Raw genomic sequence first — 22,374 nt, 5'->3', positions numbered from 1 at the left:
GAAAGTAACAAAGCACAAAGCTTATTGCAATTTATTGGATGGGAGGCATACTACAACGTTGGTTTGGCTAGACCAGGGGTGGCAAACGTTTTGCTTCAACCCTAATCAAACACACCTGAACAACCTAATCAAGGTCTGAAGGGTTACTAGAAAGCTACAGACAGGAGAGTTTTAATTAGGGTTGGAGCTGAACTCTGTAGGGCTGCGGCTCTCCAGGACTGGAGTTCGTCACCCCTGGCTAGACTAATCAATTCTTGAGATTTAAGAATCTATACTGTTTCATAAAAATGAGAATTGATAAAAAAAGAGATTTTTTTATACCTAGACTTACAAAGAGGTTTTGCATTCTGCAATGTATGAAAGTTTAAGTTTGTTAAGAAGTTTAAACCGATTCTGTTACATGCTGCATTATTGATTAAAAACCGAAGCTCTTGACATTTGTTGTGGTGTCCATGCAGTGTTTGATCACGGTTTTGGTCAGTTACCTGGATGCACAGCCATATTGAATATACTCAGATGTAAACAACAGCATGGTTAATGTATAACTGAATACGTTTTTCTTCTAATTTATGCTGTCTAAACCACAAAAAAAATGTGGAAGCTGCTAAATCATATAGAAGCAGGAAAGGGCACAATATTTTGACAAACTAAAATTGATAGGTGGTAAAGATACGTACAAGCAGTGTACGTGAAATAAGAACAAACACAAATGTTGTCCTGGAAATCCTGGTTCAGTTTAGCCAACCACAAACACCTTTTGTTCCTCAGACAGTTTTTTGCCCTCGTCTCGATTTATTATAACTTTGGCAGTCTATAGTGCTCCAAATTTTTTTCCTGGTCCGACCGATTAGTACAGCCCAAAACACAACAATAATTGACCATTTTAAGCAGTAATAATCAGCTAAATATGAGAGTTTCGTTCAGCTCAGTGGCATCATTTACGTTCAGTGCCACCAATATAGCTGATTGATGACATGCAGGAACAAAACCTCACTAGGGGTCATTCACAGAAAATGCGTTTTTGCCTTTAAAAACACAAAATGAAAGATGTAGAGATGCTTTTTTTTAATACTGTCAAGTGCAAGAGTTTGCAAAAGACGCAAGACTTTAGCTCAAAGCAACATAGTTGAATGCAAAAACAGTATGAACTCAATTTTAACTTCTTGTTAGCTGAGCTCTTGTACAAAAGCTTGTGAGATATTGCTTAATCAAAAATAATTTACATTCTGTTTGGCTGCTTGAAATCTAATAAACATAGTAGAACTCTCCTTCCAAGAACCTTCCATTCAGGTCACTGGAAAACTCTGTTCATGGGCCAAGAAGTTTTTGATAGAGTGCTAGGGGTGTTGCAAGAGGTTAATTTAGAATCCAAGTGCCAATTCCACTGTCCTGCCTGCCCAAGATGTTCTCCCAAATGTTTTCCCATCATCCCCTTGAAATGGATGGAGCAACGCTGCATAGGTAAAGTGTTTCCATTGAGTATGGAACACAATATTGCTTCTGTCAGAACTGCTGTGACGCTCATTTAAATACTTGGTACGATTGTAGTAGTATATTTATTCACTAGAATACATTCTCAAAACAGTCAACTGCCTCTGTTGTGTTTTGAAAAACAAAATCCTTAGAAATAGTTCTCCCTCTATCACACATGCACAAGTGCACGTAAAAACAATCCTTCTATTCTTGGCCCTTATTATTGAGTCTAGAGATCATCCTTGTTGTGGCGAGAGTATCCCAGCAACCACATCCAGATATTGAAGGATTGAGTGTCATAACAACGATGTCACATTACTTGTGTCTAAAACGGTCACTTGAATGGATAATGCCTGGTATTGGTCACCTAATGACTTTGAAAATACAAAACCCATCTGCGTCGCATGAAATTTTGCATATTTTGTGAATAAAAAGATTAAAAACACTGCAGGCAATTTAGTATAAATGACATACAATTTAAAAATTACAAATACATATAAAAAGGCATAACGTACAGACATATTTTAATACTATAGTGAACGACAACATGGATCCTGTGTGCTATTCCTAAATGAAGAAAAACTCCATGTGTAATTCTAAACAAATGTGACCCTGGACCACAAAACCAGTCTTAAGTCGCTGGGGTATGTTTGTAGCAATAGCCAAAAATACATTGCATGGGTCAAAATTATTGATTTTTCTTTTATGCCAAAAATCATTAGGAAATTAAGTAAAGATCATGTTCCATGAAGATTTTTTGTAAAATTCCTACTGTAAATGTATCAAAATGTAATTTTTGATTAGTAATATGCATTGTTAAGAACCTAATTTGGACAACTTTAAAGATATTGTCCTATCCTAACAAACCATACATCAATAGAAAGCTTATTTACTGAGCTTTCGTATTATATACACATCTCAGTTTTGTCAAATTTAACCTTATGACTGGTTTTGTGGTCCAGGGTCACAAATGTTAAATAAAAAAGGAAGCAAACTCAGGATTAGTTCACTTCCAGAATAAATCCTGATATTTTACTTAACCCTATGTCATCTCTTTCCTTTTCAGTCGAAAATAAATGTAGGTTTTTGAGGAAAACATTCCAGGATTTTTCTCCATATAGCGGACTTCAATGGGGATCAACAGGTTAAAGGTTCAAACTGCAGTTTCAAAGGGCTCTACACAAGGAATAATGGTCTTATTCAAGCGAAACAATTGGCACTAGCTCAAGGTGAATTACACAAGGGTGAGTAAATTATAGGAAAATTTTTAATTCTGGAAGTGAACTAATTCTTAAATGCTGCTATGTCAAAGCTCTGCTCTTCAACTGGATTTAAAGGGATAGTTCACTCAAAATAAGATACTTGGCAACCAAACAGCTGACGGTAGCCATTGACTTCCATTGTATTTTTTTCCCATACTGTGGAAGTTTTGTTACCAACATTCTTTAAAATATCTTAATTTGTGTTCATCAGCTCATACAGGTTTGTTAACACCTTCATTTTGACTTCATGTCAACACAAAAGATATTTTGTCTTAGTATTTAATATTAGCAGGCTAACTTATTGGTTACCAAAATATCTTCTGTGTTCAGCAGAAGGAAGAAACATACAGAACAAACCATATAGGTTTGGAACAGCATGAAAATTCTGACATTACAATGTTAGGAAGGTATATCTACAGTGCCTTGCAAAAGTATTCGTATAATTCATAATTTTTCTTCATGCTTTATGTTGCTGCCTTATGTTAAACTGCTTTAAGTTACTTTTCCCCCCACATCAACCTACCCTCAGTACACCGTAATGACAAAGCAAAAAACAGATTGTTAACATCTTTTCAAATTTATAAAGAAAATAAAGAACTTAAATGATTCCATTGCATAAGTATTCATACCCTTATCTTGGACAGTTGAAATTTAGCTCAGGAGCATTCATATTGCTTGTAGATGTTATTACACATTGAGTGAAGTTAACCTGTGGTAAATTCAATTGAATGGGTATGATTTGGAAAGGCATAAACATCTTAAAAGGTCTAACAGCTGAAAATGCATATCAGAGCAAAAACCAGGCCCTAAGGTAAAAAAAAAAAAAACTGCCTGTAGAACTCAGAGACAGGATTGCATCAAGCCGCACATCTGGGGAAGAGTTCAAAAATGGGCTGCATTGAAGGTTCACAGAAGCATGTAGTCTCTGTTACCCTTAATGGAAGAAGTTTGAAACAACCATGACTCTTCCTAGAGCTGGCCTCCTGGCTAAACTGAGCAATTGATGGAGAAGGGCTTTGGTTAGAATGGTGACCAAGAAACTGTTGGTCACTCTAGTTGAGCTCCATGATCATATGTGAAGAAAAGAGAAACCTACAGAAGGACAAACCTCACTGCAACACTCCACCAATCCGGTCTTTATGGCAATGTGGCCAAACTCAGTCCTCTCTTTAATGAAGACACATAAAAACACACTTGGAATTTGCAAAAAAGCACCTAAAGGACTGTGGGAAACAAAGAATCTCTGTTCTAATGAACCTCAATTTCAAGCATCATGTTTAAGGGAAACCAGGCACTGCTCATCACCTGCAGAGTACCACCCCAAAAGTAAAGTGTGGTGGTAGCAGCCTCGTGCCGTGGGGCTTTCTTTCTGCGGCAGGGACTGAGAGACTTGTCATAGTAGACGAAAACTTAATGCACCAAAATATAGAGACGGCCTTAATGAAAACCCAGTCCAGAGCATTCAGAACCTCAGGCTGGGCAGAAGGTTCACCTTCCAACAGGACAATGGCCCTAAGCACACAGCAAAAGTGGCTTATAGACAACTCTGTGAATGTCCTTGAGTGGCCCAGCCAAAACCTAGGCTTGAACCCAATCAAACATTTCTGAAGAAATCTGAAAATGTGCATCCGTTCCCATCCAAATTGACAGCTTGAGAGGTGAAGAGGTGAGGAGATAATTGCCAATAATGTGCAAAGCTTGTCGCATTATACCCAAAAGGTATTGAGTTAAGGGTATGAATACTTATGCAATGTACTTGTTTCAGACAGGTTTTTTTGTGACAATTCTGTTTTTGCTTTGTCATTATGGTGTATGAAGTAATTTAAAGCAGTTTAACACAAGGCAGCAACATAAACACGTGGAAAAAATTAAAGGGTATGAATACTTTCGCAAGGCACTGTATAAAGCCAACGGTTTGTCAGATTTTAGTTAAAAACTCTGTGGAATGCAATTAGAATAAGAAGTAAACCTAAGAGAACAGTCATCCTCATATTATGTGCTAATCATTTAGTAATCTAAATCTTGATTAATTTTGAAATATAAAAACAAAACCCATGCAATGCAACATGCACACATTAGTATCATTCATATGACTTGAGAGTAAGCATGTTATGATACTTACAATAAAATCAAGTTAGAATTAATATTCATATAAATAAGTCAATAAATAAAGTCACTGAGGAAATATCATGACATCTTTCCTTTTGTAGAGGTAAATCTCTCTACTAAATCATTAAATAGAAACTCTCCTTTGGTCCCTCTCACCAAGTCCTGAACCATTGCGAATGTGTTTAAACTAAGATTATGCCACTGCAAAAAATAGCCCGCCAAAGTATCTGTATACTTAACGTAAGTACTTGGTTTTACGAATGTAATCCCCGAAAGTCTTCAAATAACTTCTCAGCTTTGTGCTAGTCTAAAACGAATGAGATGCGAGTATCTAAACAAAAGTAATGCGATATTTCAGGTGAGGTGAAAAGCACATGTGCAGTTTTACTGTAAATAAGGATACTGCAACTAACACCTTCTTCACTGCCAGGTAAACAATACCTTCAGCTTATCTGACGTTTATACTCTCATGCCTAAAAGTGTATGAAAAAACATACAACCAATGTCAACAAAACACTTGATCACGCCACTGATGGTTTCTAAAAATAGAGCTGTTCCCTGAAAACACTTGGAATCACACCCTGCCCCCTTCAGCTAGCATTATTCTGATGCGGCTGTTAAAAAAATGTGCAGGGATGACTTACCAGAGTCTGCAGTTGCCACATTATCCAACACACTCCCTAACCTCCCTGTCTTCTTCAACACTAACTTCTGGTTCGGTTACCACAGTGGATGAAGGAGTTACAAGTTCACCACTGAAACCGATGAGCTCCTTCAGAAGCAAGCTCTGGTCGCTGTGCAGGTGTGTTTTTGTTAGTCACACAACTTCGTCTGATTCCAAGCCATATTCCTCATAGAGAGCATCCAGAATGGACAGCTGCTTTTCCATTGATGGCAGGTAGATGTCCAGGTCTCGATGCATGCCAATCATAAAGCCTTCCTTTAGCTCATCGCCTTCATGAGAAACCAGAGCAGCCATGAAGCCCTCATAGGACGGGGCGGCCCGCAGAGCCAGCTAAAATGAATACAAACAGAGTCAGAAAGGCCTAAGAGGGGTTGAATGTATGTTTTATGTTGTTTTTCCAAAGCTGTATATTATTTATTTTCAATTGAACACAAATTGACATTTTTAAAGGGATAGTTCACCCTAAAATAAAAATTCTGAAATAAAAAAAAAAGTTTTTTTTTTTTTCCTTTACTACCTTTCTGGGCCTTAAAGTGAGACACTGCAGGTGAATAGGGTAAAAAAATTAACTAATCGTTATCATAGTTAACCTTACTTACCCAGTTGATTACTTTGATAATTGCAAACATTTTTTGTATTACAAGTTTTTTTTTTTAAATGTTAGGTTTATATATGCAAATGAGGCATTATTTAATGAAATATGTGCTAATATGCATGCATTTCTAATTTTCTAAAAAAAAATCTAAACATTGGATGAAGTTTCAAAATTCTTGTTTAATTTGACATATTAAGAGTCAAATGTTTTTATAGAGGGAATTTTGGGTATCTCATTTCATCACGACATTCAATTCAGAAAAAACTCAGAACAGACAGGAAACACTTTTTTTTACCATTTTTTAGGGGAAAAACTGTATAAAATCAAGCAAATTATATATGAACAAATCCCTCTGTAAAAACCTTCAGGATATAGACAGGAATAAAAATTTAAAGTTTGGTGTGTGTAAGTGGGGATTTATGGCTCAGTGTAGAAGAGAAAACTCAATTTGAGAAAACAACCTTTAAAAATATGTATTGTAATTGAAATCTATTGACACAAATAGATAAAGTGCTATAAAATAAACACTTAACAGTGTTTGTTGGATGTTTCCTTTCCACTAGTCTGAAAAAACACTTTATGAAAAACTAAAAAGCCCAAAATCTCAAACTTGATAGGTGCATGAAAAAAAACAGCGTTTTTGCCTGCAGTGGCTCCCCTTAAACATGGTATCTGCGTTGCTGACTATGCAGGGTCAGGAAGCTCTTGGATTTAATCAAAAATATCTTAATTTGTGTTTTGAAGAACGTTTTGAACGAGCATCTTATGGGTTTGGAATGACATGAGGATGAGTAATTAATGACAGAACTTTCATTTTAGTCTAAACTATCCCTTTAACTTGTTCTTTTTTAATTTGGATTTAATTTTGTCCTTTTTTGAAGCAGACAAATGTTCCTTCAAATGGAAAAACAGCACTCTTAGCACAACACTTACTGCGAAGACACCTCGAACAACCCATCCGTGATATTGTCGTAGTGTCTTTCCATATGCATTATCTGAAAGAAGTAAACAAAAACTTTTAGCAGGAGACATTACAAAGCACTGATAACAACATCCTAGGTGAAGGACAGTTGTTTGAAGCAGGTGTTATTTTCTTTTTGCTTTTTTGATCGTATGACTTACTAAGAGCTCCTTGGACGTCCTTCATCCCTGTATTGATTTCAAAAAGGAATTCTTTGAGGAACTTGAGTCCACGTTTAAGCCACAGCAGCGCTTCTGTGGCCGAGTTGCGCACCTGTGCCACCTTCGTTTCCACCTCATGCATGACGATGCTCTGCAGGGTGGGGAAACTCTCAGGATCGGACACTACCTTCTGCTGGATTTTCTGATGGAGAAAATAAGGAGGATGACCAAGCTATTATGCCCTCTAGTGGTTAAAGTGACATCCAAAATAGATACAGAGACAGTGAATGTTGACCTTATTAACCCTGTTAAAAACTACAGTTGATGAACTCTTGGCCAAAACTTCTGACTTTCAAAGCTATAATTCATATAGTGTAACGGGCAAGGAACCTCACCAATCATCAAGGTCATTACACTGAGTGGTCAATCATTTAAGCCAGAGCTACCCAACATTGTTCCTGGAGATCTACCTACCTGCAGACTTTAGTTCCAGCCCTGCTCCAACACAACTGTCTGTAATTATCAAGAGCTACCTATGAGATTAATTAGCTGGATCAGGTGTATTTGATCAGGGTTGGAGCTGAACTTTGTAGGATGGTAAATCAACAGGAACAGAGCTGGGCACCCCTCATTTAAGCTAAATATTTGCTCTGACAAAAAAAAAATAGTTGATTTGCTAAAACATGATGCAGTCTGATTCAGTTTGGTTTGATTATATTGGTACATTTTAAAATTAATTTTACGAATATGCTGAAAACTATGGAAGCCCGTTTCCGCAGCTGAATTTAAAAAAAAAAAAAAGAATGGGAATTGTGACTTTTTAACTCGCAATTCTGACTTTTTTATCTCAGATATAAACTCGCAATTCTGACTTTTTATCTCAGATATAAACTCGCAATTTTGAGTTATAAAGCCCAATTTCGACTGGAAAAAGACTGATCTCAGAATTGCAAGTTTATATCTCACAATTCTGAGAAAAAAAAAAGTCTGTAAAACAACTAAGTTTACATCTCGCAATTCTGACACAACTTGCAATTGTGAGAAAAAAGTCCGAATTGTGAGATAAAAACCTTTTTTTATTTTTATTCAGTGGTGGAAACAGTCTTCCATTGAAGACACAAATACATGTTTGTAGAATTTATAATTGGGAATACTTATGGCAAAAAACAATAAATCTAACACTGTCTACACTGGACGCGAATGGTGCAATGTGACAAAAGACAGGCTAATTCATTATAATCAGTGAAGCTGTCTACACTGAATGCGGTGTGATGCGACGCAACATGACACGACAAATCCCAGACAGTAAACTGATCCCTTGTTCCATTATGACATACTGATACAAAGTTCAAATGTGACCCTGGACTACAAAACCAGTCTTAAGTAGCACGGGTATATTCGTAGCAATAGACAAAAACACACTGTATGGGTCAAAATAATAAACCTTTTCTTTTATGCCAAAACTCATTAGGATATTAAGATCATGTTCCATTAAGATATTTTGTAAATTTCCTACTGTAAATATATCAAAACTTAATTTTTGACTAGTAATATGCATTGCTAAGAACTTCATCTGGACCACTTTAAAAGGCGATTTTTTTCAGTATTTAAATTTTTTTGCACCCTCAGATTCCAGATTTTCAAATAGTTTTATCTTAACAAAATATTGCCCTATCCTAATGAACCACACATCAATGGAAAGTTTATTTATTTAGCTTTCAGATAAGTAAATTTTAAATTGTATAAATCTCAATTTAAAAAAAAATGACCCTTATGACTGGTTTTGCGGTCCAGGGTCACAAATGATTTGTTGCTTTGTTGCAGTGTGCAGTTAGATGTTGTCAATATATGGATAATGTATTAATTATTATTACAGTAATTATTATAGACGATATTGAATGCCATTCTAGAATCTAGAATCTGTAAACCCACTAAATTACTCATGTAATTTAAAATACGCCATGTATTATTTACTGTTCTTACTTTTATTAAAAAGAGGATACAGTGAGTATTAAAAAAAATATTGCTTGCATGTTACACTTACCTTAATGTTTCCCACAAAATCCATTTTAACTGGAGCAAAGACAGTTGGTCCAAGCTTGTCTGAGGGGAGAAAGTCTTTGTAAGTACTTTGTTCATTAAACTGTTATTTTTTGCCTAAACATACACTACTGTTCAAAAGTTTGGAGTTAGTAGAGGTTTTATTTTTTGAAAGAAATGAAGATGTTTATTTAGTAAAAATGGATTCATTGATCAAATGTGGCAGTGAAGTCTTTTATATTACATAATCAGCATATTAGATTTCTGAAGGATCATATGACACTGAAGATTGGAGTAATGGCTGCTAAAAATTTTGCTTTGCCATCACAGGAATAAATTACATTTTGAAATATATGATATGGATATATAAAATGCAGATAGAGTGAGCATACCTTATAAAATCTTACCAACCCCAAACTTTTGAACTTTTGTGTATACATGCAGGTATGTGCCAAAAAATTATAATATCGAGGGAAAGTCCATTTATTTCAATATTTTGTTTCAAATAGTGAAACTTGTATGTTATATTAGTTCACTACACACAAAGTGAAATATTTCAAGCCTTTATTTGTTTTAATTTTGATGATTATGGATTAAAGATAAAAAAAAAAAAATCCAGTATTTCACAAAATTAGAATATTTCATGTGACCAATAAAAAAAAGGATCTTAAACACATGTTGGCCTTCTGAAAAGTGTGTTAATGTACTGTATATGTCCTCAGTACTTTGTTGGGCCTCCTTTTGCAGTAATTACAGCATCAAGGCGGTGTGGCATGGAGGCAATCAGCCTTTGACACAGTTGAAGTGTTATGGAGCCCAAGTTGCTTTGATATTGGCCATCAGCTCATCTGCATTTCGGGGTCTCTGTTCCCTCATCTTCCTTTTGACAATACCCCATAGATTTTCAATGGGGTTTAAGTCAGGCAAGTTTGCCGGCCAAACAAGTACAGTTATTCCATGGCTATTAAACCAGGTACTGGAAGTTTTGGCTTTGTGGGCAGGTGCCAAATCCTGCTGGAAAATAAAATCATCATCTCCAAAAAGCTTGTCTGCAGCAGGAAGCATGAAGTGCTCTAAAATTTCTTGGTAGACAGCTGCATTGACTGTGGACTTGATAAAAGACAATGGACCCACAGCAGCAGATAACATGGCTCCCCAAACCATCACTGCCTGTGGAAACTTCACACTGGACTTGAAGAAACTTGACTTTTGTGCCTCTCCAGTCTTCCTCCAGACTCTGGGACCTTGATTTCCAAATGAAATGCAAAATTTGCTTTCATCTGAAAACAGGACTTGGGACCACTGGACAACAGACCAGTACTTTTTCTCCTTAGCCCAGCACAGACGCTTCTGATGTTGTTTTTGCTTCAGGAATGGCTTGACGCATGTAATTCTCCAGCTGTAGACCATGTCATGCAGACGTCCGTATGTGGTGGTTCTTGATGCACTCACACCAGCCTCAGTCCACTCCTTATGAAGCTTATGCTGGATAATCCTCTCAAGTCTACGGTCATCCGTGTCACTTGTGCATCTTTTCCCCTTCCTCTTAACACTCTGTTAATATACTTCGATACTGCGCTCTGTGAGCATCCAGCTTCTTTGCAACTGCCTTTTGAGACTTCTCCCCCTTATGGAGGGTGTCAATGATGGTCTTCTGCAAAACTGTCAAGTCAGCAGTCTTCCACATGATTCTGAAGCCTACTAAGCCAGATTGAGACAATTTAAAGGCTAAAGGAAACCTTTGCAGGTGTTTTGCGTTAATTAGCTGACTAGAATGGGACACAGGGAGCCTACAATGTTGAACTTTGTCATGATATTCTAATTTTGTGAAATACTGGATTTGGGTTTTTTATCTTCAATCCATAATCATTAAAACTGTAACAAATAAAGGCTTGAAATATTTCACTTTGTGTGTAGTGAACATAACATACAAGTTTCACTTTTTGAAACAAATTATTAAAATAAATGGACTTGCCCTCGATATTCCAATTTTTTGGCACATACCTGTATATTGGTGAGTCACTGTTACTGTGAAGCAACAACATGCTCTGTTTCGCACATTCAGTTTTTTAATTATTTGTGAAGATCTATAAATGTTTGTGGAAAATAACAATTCATGCCATTCATGTGCAGTCCAATAATCTACCTGTACACACTTCTGCTGTATTTCGGTTGTGCATTTAAGTGCATCGAGCCACCATCACCCACAGAGAATTGAGGCCAACACTTACCCAATCCCCAAATACTTTCAGAAACTTCATGCCCATCCAAAAATATAGAAAAAAATAAAAAAAATAAAAATAATTGTGACTTTTTATCTCACAATTCACTATTTTTTTCTCAGAATTGTGAGATGTAAACTTGCCAGTTATAAAGTCAGAGTTGCAAGAATTGTGAGATAAACATGCAATTCTGACTCAGTAACTCACAACTGCGAGTTTATATCAAAATTCAGACTTTATTTCTCAGAATTTTAAGATTTTACAATTCTGACTTTATAATGCATAATTGCAAGTTTATCTCTCTGAGAAAAAGTCGGAATTGTGAGATAAAAAGTCATGACCTTTTTTAATTTTTATTCAGTGGTAGAAACAAGCTTTCATGCCAAAAAAAACAGTTCCCCTCAAAAAAAAAAAAAAAAAAAAAAAAGTGCATGACACCCCAATCACCTTTGTTATCACATTACTGCAAAAGGAGGCCCAACAAAGTACTGAGGACATAATACAGTACATTTACACACTTTTTAGAAGGTCAAAGTGCGTTTAAGATCCTTTTTTTATTGGTCACATGAAATATTCTAATTTTGTGAAATACTGGATTTTTTTTTTTTCTTTAATCCATAATCATCAAATTGAAACAAATAAAGGCTTGATATATTTCACTTTGTGTGTAGTGAACTAATATAACATACAAGTTTCACTATTTGAAACAAATACAGTATGCTCTTAAGATGTGATGAAAAGTGAGCAAAATCTTTTGTTCAAAAGTTTTTAAATTGATTGCTGACAGATTTTCTTGTTTTTGCCCAGGTCCTTGGTTCAAATACTCACCAAACTGTCCCAGTATAAAGACATAGCAGAGCATGCATGACCATGCCTGAAGGAAAATGAGGAATAACTGTGCAGACTAACATGAGATGCGAAAAAAAAAATAATAATAATAATAATCAAGAGCACGTGGTGAAAGCAGAGAATGAGACAGCCTGGACTGACGGAGAAAAAAAAGGGGTGGAAAAGGGAGAAAGAGTGAAAGATAGAGTGTCCTACCTAAAACTGGTACTATAGCATAGCAAGAATCCAAAAAGGCCTGTGTGGGAATACCACTGTCGTCCTCCAGTATTATATCACTAAATCTACAAGAAAGAAACCACAGACATTCAGACAAGGACAATACATTAGTACACACGTCAACAAAACATTTATTTGATGAAATAAAACAGCAATACAAAAGCAGGCATAGCCAAAGCAGAAGAAAACCAGTTTGGAGCATGCAGTCCTTAATTAAGAACAGCACACGTTTAATACAGGTTTTGTAAATGAGATTACACAACCTTCACAAAGCAATATAATACTGAAAAGGTTTTCATATCTGAATACTGGCATGTTGCTTTGATAACATTTCACATTACTGGCTCAACTGTAATTTGGTTTCAGCCCAATGAGGGCTGCTGGAACAGATTAGTAGTTATGTGTTGACCTCATTATTACATAAAAAGAGATGAAAGAATTATGTATAGCAAAAGAATCTACAAACCCTCATCAAAGGCTGGGCCTCATTTTGAGCGATCAAAGGAAAACACACCATGATAAACAATCATGAACCACTTGTCTTTACATGATGAAATCACTATATTGAAACTGCAAGACATTTAATTTATTATTTAGGAACTTTCCACGAACAAGGTACAAATAAAAATCTTTCCAGCAAGGAAGGTGCTTAACCATTAACTTCTACTTAAAGGATTAGTTCACTCTAGAATTAAAATGTCCTGATAATTTACTCACTCCTATGTCATTCTAGATGTTCATGTCTTTCTTTATTCTGTTGAAAAGAAAGACTTCAATGGGGATCAGCGGGATGAAGGTCTAAATTGCAGTTTCAGTGCAGCTTCAAAGGGCTCAACACGATCATTCTTTTTTTTAAAAATGTAAATAAAAATAAATAATAAAATACTTTTTAACCCTTATTCCTTGGTTGGGATCGTGTAGAGCCCTTTGAAGCTGCATTGAAACTGCAATTTGAAGCTTTAACCTGGTGATCCCCATTAGAGTCCACTATATGGAGAAAAATCCTGGAATGCTTTCCTCAAAAACCTTAATTTCTTTTTAGCTGAAGAAAGCAAAGATCTTGGATGACATGGGGGTGAGTAAATTATAAGGAAATTGTAATTCAGGAATGAACTAATCCTTTAAGGAAGTCAATTTACTTATTTAAGTGGTTTTACATTTTTTTTATTATTAATATTATAATACATATACTTTTTTACTTGTCTTCCTGTAGCCCAAAATATATTACGTCTTGGGTGTCAGTTAAAAAAAAAAAATCAATTGGTAACATGGTTTCACACAAAATGTGGAACAGCAAAACATTACATGTTTGGACATTTGAACTGGACTTTTTAAATAGATTTAACTACAATTAATTGAATAGAAATTCAATAGTATGTCAAAATTATATGACATTGCCATATTTTGAGAAGGTCAAGACCTTGGAACAATTTAAAAATATCTCTATTTTAAAGACATTTTTACACATATGTGACCCTGGACCACAAAACCAGTCATAAGGTTAAATTTTACAAAACTGAGATGTATACATCATATGAAAGCTCAATAAATAAGCTTTCTATTGATGTATGGTTTGTTAGGATAGTGCAATATTTGGCCGAGATACATCTATTTGAACATCTGGAATCTGAGGGTGCAAAAAAATCTAAATACTAAGAAAATCACCTTTAAAGTTGTCCAAATTAAGTTCTTAATGCATATTTCTAATCAAAAATTAAATTTTGAAATATTTATAGTAGGAATTTTACAAAAAATCTTCTTGGAACATGATCTTTACTTAATTTCCTAATGATTTTTGGCATAAAAGAAAAATCAATAATTTTGACCCATACAATGTATTTTTGGCTATTGCTACAAATATACCCCAGCGACTTAAGACTGGTTTTGTGGTCCAGGGTCACATATGTGATGTTAAAGGTTCTAGTTTGGTTTTCTAAAATTTGCGTCTAATGCTAAAGAAAAATGAAGGCACACCAAAGTGTACCCTATTTGTGGAAAGTGCCTTTTACATTACGATTCAACCAGGTGAGACGCCAAGTATCCATTATAAAGGTCAGTCTTATTTTTGTCCAAGTGACAAAAGCACAATCATTTATCTAGAATTTAATAAGTAGCTAGACCTGGATTTTAGACCAATGGGATTTTTGACTGTGGGTGGAGCTACCCTATTCAAAGTGACAAATTCATAAAAAAAGTTCTGAAAGTTCTAACATTGACTTCCAATGACTAAAAATTCTTGTCGCACAACATAGACTTTAATTAAAGTGCATTTCTGTAAATGCATTTTTTGTTTGTTTTATGAATTTTCAGGTTAGTCCAAATTGTTTTCTGTGGCATTTCACAGCAAGCCACATACAAGTGACTTTATCGTGCTGTACCTGGTTACTTAAAGTTCAGAATGAAAATTTCCTGGTAATTTACTCAACCCATCACATCAGGGATGTTGATGTTCTTCTTTCTTCAGTCGAAATTAAGAAATTAAGGTTTTTGAGGAAAACGTTCCAGGATTTTTCTGCATATAGTGGACTTCAATGGTGATCAATGGATTGAAGGTCCAAATTGCAGTTTCAATGCAACTCTAAAAGGCTCTACACGATCCCAGCCAAGGAATATGGGGGTCTTATCTAGCGAAACAATCATTCATTTTCTGAAAAAATAAAAATGTAAAAATTTTGTTTTTAAAAACAAAAGCTTGCAGTAACTTGACCTCATGCATTATTTAATAAGGCACGTGTAACGTAGGCAGAAGTCAACAATGTTGGATAATTTGGAGGTGAAGTTGGAGGTGAAAATGAAATTTAGTTTTTTGCCCTACCCTACCTTTTTGAACCAGTACACAGATGAAGAAAATGACAGAACTTTTCACTAGATAAGACCCTTATTTCTCGGCTGGGATTGTGTAGAGTTCTTTGTAGTCTCAGCCTCAGACGTCACGCCCACGGAACGTTGGCTAAACGTCTGATGCATATGGTACACTTAACTGGAAACACTTCAGGAATGTCGAAGTCGTGATCTGATTAGCTGAATTTGATCGGATTTCCGGAACACGCGAGTGTCGCGTTTATTTTCAGTCCGCCGGGAAACAAAGCGCAGACTGATTTACTCGCGTTTTGCTAAAAGGTGCTTATGCAGACGCCGTTGTTGTTATACACATTTGCGACGTTCGCAAACAAATTACTGACTTACTGCTTGTTCTCCCTCTTCTTCGTTAACTTTCAATGCTGGTTATTTCAGTGACTGACTTGTTGCATGCCCGTCTGTTGTTGTGGGGGCTTTTCTATGCCCCGAAACGTGACGCTGAACGAAACGAACTGTGATTGGTTGTTTTACATGTCGGTCAAACGGACTTATGGGCGGGCCTTGGCCAATGAAAGCTGCCATGAATACCAGACCTTCAGCCGTCAGTCTGAAGGTCTGGCTACGCGAGACTAAGTTCTTTGAAGCTGCACTGAAACTGAAATTTGGACCTTCAACCCCTTGGCCACAACTGAAGTCCATTATATGGAGAAAAATCCTGGAATGTTTTCTTCAGAAAACTTCAATTCTTTGTGACTGAAGAAAGAAAGACATGAATATCTTGGATGACATGGGGTGAGTGCATTATCAGGAAATTTTCATTCTGGAAGTGATCTTCTCCTTTAAAAACACAATACTACTCAATGGAGATTTATAGTCCTTCGATCTAGATTTTTACTATAATGCTAACTTTGCAAATAGCACTCTTGTCTGTCAAAAAGTAGTGTTAGCTTGTAACTTGACATTAGCATATTTCGCTAATTTTCAAACCAAAAACAAGATTCAGAATGGTGTAAATGTGTGCAGTACATTCATCGAGTTTTCCCTCAGAGGATCACAGCAACGGAGGCGCCTCATACCTGTGACTCATAGTACTGAAGAATGTGTCCACCTTATCTTCCTCTTCCTGTTTATTCTCAGACTGAGGCTCATTCACTTCCAGGTTAGCCTGGATTTCTTCAGTGACCTCTTCTTTGTTCTGTGTGGGGCTTGGTGAGACTTCCTGTTGTTTTTCTTGGGCAACGTCTGCTTCTTCTGGTGGTTTGTCCTTCTTCTCTCCTACAAATTCTTCAGGGTCCTCTGTGCTTGATGAAGAGCCATTATGAGGCTCCATGGGCTCCTTTTGGGCTGCCATTAAACCACTTCCTAACAGAGAAAAACAGACAAGATAGGAAATGATAGTTGAGTAATGCCAAATGCAGCATGTATAATCAGTTCTGAATCTGACCGATTTAATAATTAGCATACCTCTATGAGATGTAGGCATGTCTTCTTGAGGAGATGGAGGTGGTTCGTTATCTGGTCCACTGTCATGTGCTGATGTTCCTGAGATGTTTATTAAGCCCTTTTGTCTGCATAACACACATTTTAAAAAGATTAGAGACAAACAAATGCACATCAGACCCACAAGAGTACATTGATATGAACTGAGCTCACTTTTCTCCTGGGTGCTGATTTCTTGGATCAGAATGTTTGATCTATGGAGGGAGAAAAAAGAAATTGTTTGTTTGTCAAACTAAACTAGAATCTACAACAGCACAATCTTTTGTATTTTCAGTTGGGTGATTATATTTAATATACCTTCTGAGGTTTGATGGTAGCCACAGGAGGAGAGCCTGGAGGGGTCCGACTCAGAAGATCTGGATTGAAGGTCTGGCTGGCAATCTGCATACACTCCTCTAGGGTCTTCAAGAAGGTGGTGCATGTGGACTTCACTAGGGTTCCAGTCTCATCCCCTGCCTGTAACCCACACATAGCAAAACTAAATTAAAGATTGAGAGTTGCTTGACCAGCCTGACTGGTTTAGGACTGATATTTGTCCCTTAGTTTTGTTATAAAGACAAAACTACAATGTATTAGTGCATGTATGAACTAATAAGCACTCTATATTGATGTTTGACCAGCTTGTATATTGTTTACTGCATAAATGTCAACTATGTCCTTGAAAGCTGCAGTAAGCGTAATGTAGGTTGGCTCAAGACAAACACTCCCTTACCTCCCCCGAATCAGCTGTCGTCTCCGCTAGAGAACTTTCTTGTATTTTGTTCACTTGCTGAAGGAGAAGGTCACAGTAAAGCCTTAGCTCAGACATTTTTGTTTTCAGAGCCTCTGTGTTTTCCTGGAGCTCTGAGAAGATAAAAGAGACTATTGTTAACATTCATTTTCTTCATAGACTTGGATTGACAGCTCTTTGAAAAACTGCAAAATGAACAACCGTCATGATCTGAATGGGTTATGTAAGCTCATTGGTTAAAGTCCCCATGCAATCGTTTGAAACATACTTTCCTGTATTTGACATACTGTCTATTAAAACAGGAAACTGGGACTAGTACATAGAATAATATTTAGGTATACCTTTACCAGAAGGAAAATTGTGTTGCAAGTAAGATTTTTAATGCTAACCAAAGTTCCATTTATTTGATCAAAAATACAGAAAAAAGTAATATTATGAAATATTATTGTAATTTAAAATAACAGTTTTCTATTGTAATATACTTATAATCCAGTCTTCAGTGTCACATGATCCTTCAGAAAACATTCTAATTTGCTGATTTATTATTAATGTTGGAAACAGTTGTGCTGCTTAATATTTTTATTGGAACCTGTGATACTTTTTTCAGGATTCTTTAATGAATACAAAAAAAAAACATTTATTAAAAATCAACATCTAACAAAATAAGTCTTTACTATAACTTTTATATCACTTTCACACATCCTTGCTGAAAAAAGTATTCATTTCTTCCAAACAAACAAAGAAAGAGAAAGAGAAAATTTAACAGCAGTTTACAGGTTCACTTTTTGTTTGTTTTGTTTTCGTTTTTGTTTTTTTTTTGTCCTTTGATGAACAAAATGTTAAAAAGAACAGCATTTATTTAAAACAGAAATCTGCCGTTCAAAGTTTAGGGTCAGTAAGTTTTTTCTTTCTTATTTTTTTTGAAAGAAATTAATACTTTTATTCAGCAAGGATGTGTTAAATTGATAGAAAATATGGTAGTAAAGACTTATATTGTTAAAAAGATAAAAGATTTCTATTTTGAATAAATGCTGCTGTTCTTTTTAACTTTTTTTCATCAATGAATCCTGAAAAAGGTATCACAGGTTCCAAAAAATAATAAGAAGCACCACTGTTTTCAACAGAAATCATTTTAATATGGTGATGTATTATCAATGAAGGATCATGTTACACTGAAGGCTGGAGTAATGATGCTGAAAATTCAGCTTTACATCACATAAATAAATTATATTTTAAAGTATATTAAAATTGAAAACCACTATTTTAAACTGCAAAATTATTAAACATTGTTTTTTCTGTAATTGCAGCCTTGATAAGCAGAGAAGTCTTCTTTAAAAGCATTTAAAATCTTATTTATTCCCAAATTTTAAATGGCAGTTTGTGTTTTTTTGTGTGTTTGTTTGTTTATTCGTTATTGTTTTTACAATATACAACATTTAAAAGTTTGGGGTCAGTAAGATTATTATGGTACACTTTTTAAATAAATCAGCAAAATAATACTTTTATTCAGCAAGGATGCAATAAATTGATCAAAATGGACAAAAAAAGTAGTTTTCATTGTTATAAAAAGATTTATTTCAAATAAATGCTGTTCTTTGCAACTTTCTATTGAACAAAGAATGTTTTCAACCATTTTAACACTGTTAATAATATCAAATGTTTCTTAAGCACCAAAATAGCATGTCAGAATGATTTTTGAAGGATCGTGTAAAACTGAAAATTTTTAATTAAACAAAATATGCAGTGTTAGTGACCATAACAGACTTCTTTCAAAAACATTATAACTTGACCCCAAACTATCGAGCTAAGCAGTAGTGTATATTACATTATCATATTTCACTGTCATATTAACACAAGTCAGATGATCTACTTAGAATATATTGTCTATTACAGCAGAAATACAACACTCACCCTTCTCTCTTTTGGTTCGGTTGTCTGTGAGACAGGCTTTTGCGGTCCCTAATGCCACAAGCCATTTCTGCCTCTCTGCTGCATTAATTGCCCTGAGATAAAAGTATTGTTCTCCTGGAATGATCAGATCAACCCTTGTGAAATCTGATGGGTGAACTACAGAAGGAGGACAAAGAAAATGGAAAAACAAAGTCACTATAGCTGTAATACTATCAACCCTTTTGGCCCTGTTAAAAAATAAAGTATTTTCACACTCTCATTTGTTTGTTTGTTTTTTAAACTAATAATGAATTTAGCAGTGAACACAAAATTCTGCTCCTTAGTTTGAATGAAACATCAGCCCCGGGACATAAAAGTTCCTGAAGATGAAGACACTTCCACTTGCGTAAGCATGTGTTATGATATCCTGAAGGTTAAAATGAAAAGCTGCTTGTGATGTAATGGCTATTAGGTTTCCTGCTCAGGTTGAGCATAAACTTTTCCTTACCCTGTATTTCACACACAGATATTTTGATGCTGCCCTTACATCCTTTCCATGCATCTTCTTGAGAGTCATAGTAAGAAAGAGTGCCTCCCTCAAGAACAAACCAACGAGGCTGCCAACCTTTCAAGAAAAACAACAAAGCAATGACATTTTTCACTTTAACTGACACATTTAACAATGCTTTTGATGGCACAATACGGTTTGACTCGTTCTTCCAGTCAAGAGGAGACTTTTAAATGGCCATAAGTTAGAAGTAAATAAAACAATCATATAAGACCATAACAACCTTTTCTGAAAATGGTTTTATCAGATGAAATCTATGTGGTTGAGCTAGTCCCAGCTTTGAAAAAAAATATCAGCACATAGAGAGCTAAAGAGGATGATGGCTTAACTTCATTTATACACTACTAACGTTAGAGCTAGCCTACAGGCTAACTGCTTTACAGACTTCCCTTATTTACATCTAATAACTTTTAACCATCGCTGTATACGTACCGCTAATATAGTTGGTCCATTTATAGAGAACTCCCTCCATGGTAGACCTTCTCTTGACAATTCATTACTTAGTCGTGGCAAGACTGAGTCCAACACACAGCCTCTTTCAGAAACTCGAGATAATTCTTAACTACGACAACTATACGCGAAAGACGCAAAGCGACTGCTGGGAATGGAGATTACGCAAATGACTAGCGTAACCGCTTCTGGAATACCAATCCATGTGATCACAGAAGGATCGGCCCACATACTTGACGTCTGTGGGATTTTCGCTGAGCGAAGCTCTCATTGGATACGGTGTGAGTAAATGGGCGTGGCTGTGCTGAGACTATCCGTGTGGTGTCCAATGAAAATTCGATATTGATCGTTAAGGCGTGTCCTTAAAAATATCTGACCAGTAATAATTCAACGTTGTGTTTTAGGGTGGTAACGTTTACATTGGGAATCTGGGAGTGTGATTTGAGGTCAGCGAGTCGGTTCTTTCGAACAGTTCATTTTAAAAGTACATACTAGCGAGTCTTTTTCGCCATCGCGTTATTATGATATCTCAACGTGGCATATTATATGACTTGTCCCCCCTTTAAATAATTTCAACAAGTGGTTAAAGCTATTCCAAATGGGTTGATACAATTAATAAATAATCACCTTTCTTTTGGAAGCAGTGACAAGATATTTCCAGAATTAAAAGTTGATGATATCGAAATATTTTCTTCCTCTTGTAATTAATAAAAACATTAGACATTTTGCAATCAAAACATAAAATCACCCTTGAGGTAAATTCTTTTGAAATGCAAAAATATCTGATATTAATTGGAAAACGACCTGGTCAAATCCATATTGTATTTTGAATAAAGCTAAAGAGGTGCATTTCAAAATATTTCACAAAATGTACCCAGGTAAAGTAGCTCTTTCTAGATTCATGGACATTGATAATAATTGCACAATGCAATTTCTGTAACACACACAAGGAAGACTTGTGTCATTTGTTTTATAATTGTGATTTGTCTCTTGTTTTTGGTCTGATGTTAGTACCTTTCTATTTCTGCAAAGAAATGTTAATTATATGCTATCTTTAAAAGATGTTATCTGTACTTATTCACATAAAAGTAAAATGATTGAGTATGTTGTTAACTTTTACATTTTGCAAGGTAAATATTATATTCACAAACAGAAATGCATTCGCTAAATGCATACCAAAGTGTAATTTATTTTTATCAAAAATGGAAGTTTTGAAAAAGTCTCTAATGCAAATGAATAACAAAAAGAATGACATGTTGTTACATTTCATGGAGGATTTTTTTTCTGGTTATGCTCCCCCACTAACATCTGTATATGTCTTAAGAGAAAAAGGAAGAAAATTTGAACTATTGTTTAGTTGTTTCTAGATTTTATGTTTTATTTTATTTAATTATTATTCTTTTTTTTTCCTATATGGTATTACTTTATTTTGTTTTTCTCCTCTTTTTACTGTTATACAGTTCAAGATTATATTTTGTGTATCTGGATTTATATTTCAATTATTCTTCTTCAATTAAAAAAAAAAAAAAAAAAAAGATTTGTTCCAGTAATTTCTAAAATCATATCTCAACTCATGGAAAAAGTAATTTAGAATATACACATCCAGTCAAAAGTTTTTGAACAGCTCTTTTGCTCATTTATTTGATTCAAAATGCAGCGGGAAAAAAAACAGTAATATTGTGAAATATTTTACTATTTAAAATAACTGCTTTATATTTGATTATATATCACAATGTAATTTAATCCTGATCAAAGCTACATTTTCAACATTACTTAAGTTTTCAGTGTCACATGATTCTTCAGAAATCATTCTAATATGCTGATTTGCTGCTCAAGACATTTTTTAATACTATTATTATCATTA

At 35.2% G+C, this 22,374-nt stretch overlaps 1 protein-coding gene across 1 annotated transcript; it reads right to left on the bottom strand.

Moving 5' to 3' along the window:
* Positions 1-1,046: 1,046 nt before the first annotated feature.
* On the bottom strand, positions 1,047-20,611 carry plekha8 (pleckstrin homology domain containing, family A (phosphoinositide binding specific) member 8). The gene is made up of 13 exons (XM_073846990.1): positions 20,493-20,611; positions 20,001-20,117; positions 19,514-19,669; positions 17,585-17,715; positions 17,170-17,328; positions 17,026-17,066; positions 16,837-16,940; positions 16,449-16,734; positions 12,553-12,638; positions 9,291-9,349; positions 7,247-7,448; positions 7,058-7,119; positions 1,047-5,859 (listed from the first exon to the last, which is right to left on the bottom strand). Exons 1-13 carry the CDS (start codon positions 20,530-20,532, stop codon positions 5,662-5,664), a joined length of 1,641 nt encoding a protein of 546 aa, XP_073703091.1. The 5' UTR covers positions 20,533-20,611; the 3' UTR covers positions 1,047-5,661.
* Positions 20,612-22,374: the final 1,763 nt, after the last annotated feature.

Source organism: Garra rufa, chromosome 9, assembly GCF_049309525.1.
Source record: "Garra rufa chromosome 9, GarRuf1.0, whole genome shotgun sequence".
NCBI classification, from domain to species: domain Eukaryota; kingdom Metazoa; phylum Chordata; class Actinopteri; order Cypriniformes; family Cyprinidae; genus Garra; species Garra rufa.
The sequence above is the reverse complement of the archived record's forward strand: the minus strand, read 5'-3'. Positions and strand labels throughout refer to the sequence as shown.

What these genes read in the sequence shown, in the direction of transcription:
- plekha8 (XM_073846990.1), bottom strand. Translation starts at nt 20,532, where the DNA reads ATGGAGGGAGTTCTCTATAAATGGACCAACTATATTAGCG. An exon ending in ATCTGTGTGTGAAATACAGG is followed by an intron (nt 19,670 to 20,000) that starts GTAAGGAAAAGT and finishes CTCCTTCTGTAG; the next exon opens with TTCACCCATCAGATTTCACA. An exon ending in AATCAGCACCCAGGAGAAAA is followed by an intron (nt 16,941 to 17,025) that starts GTGAGCTCAGTT and finishes TGTGTTATGCAG; the next exon opens with ACAAAAGGGCTTAATAAACA.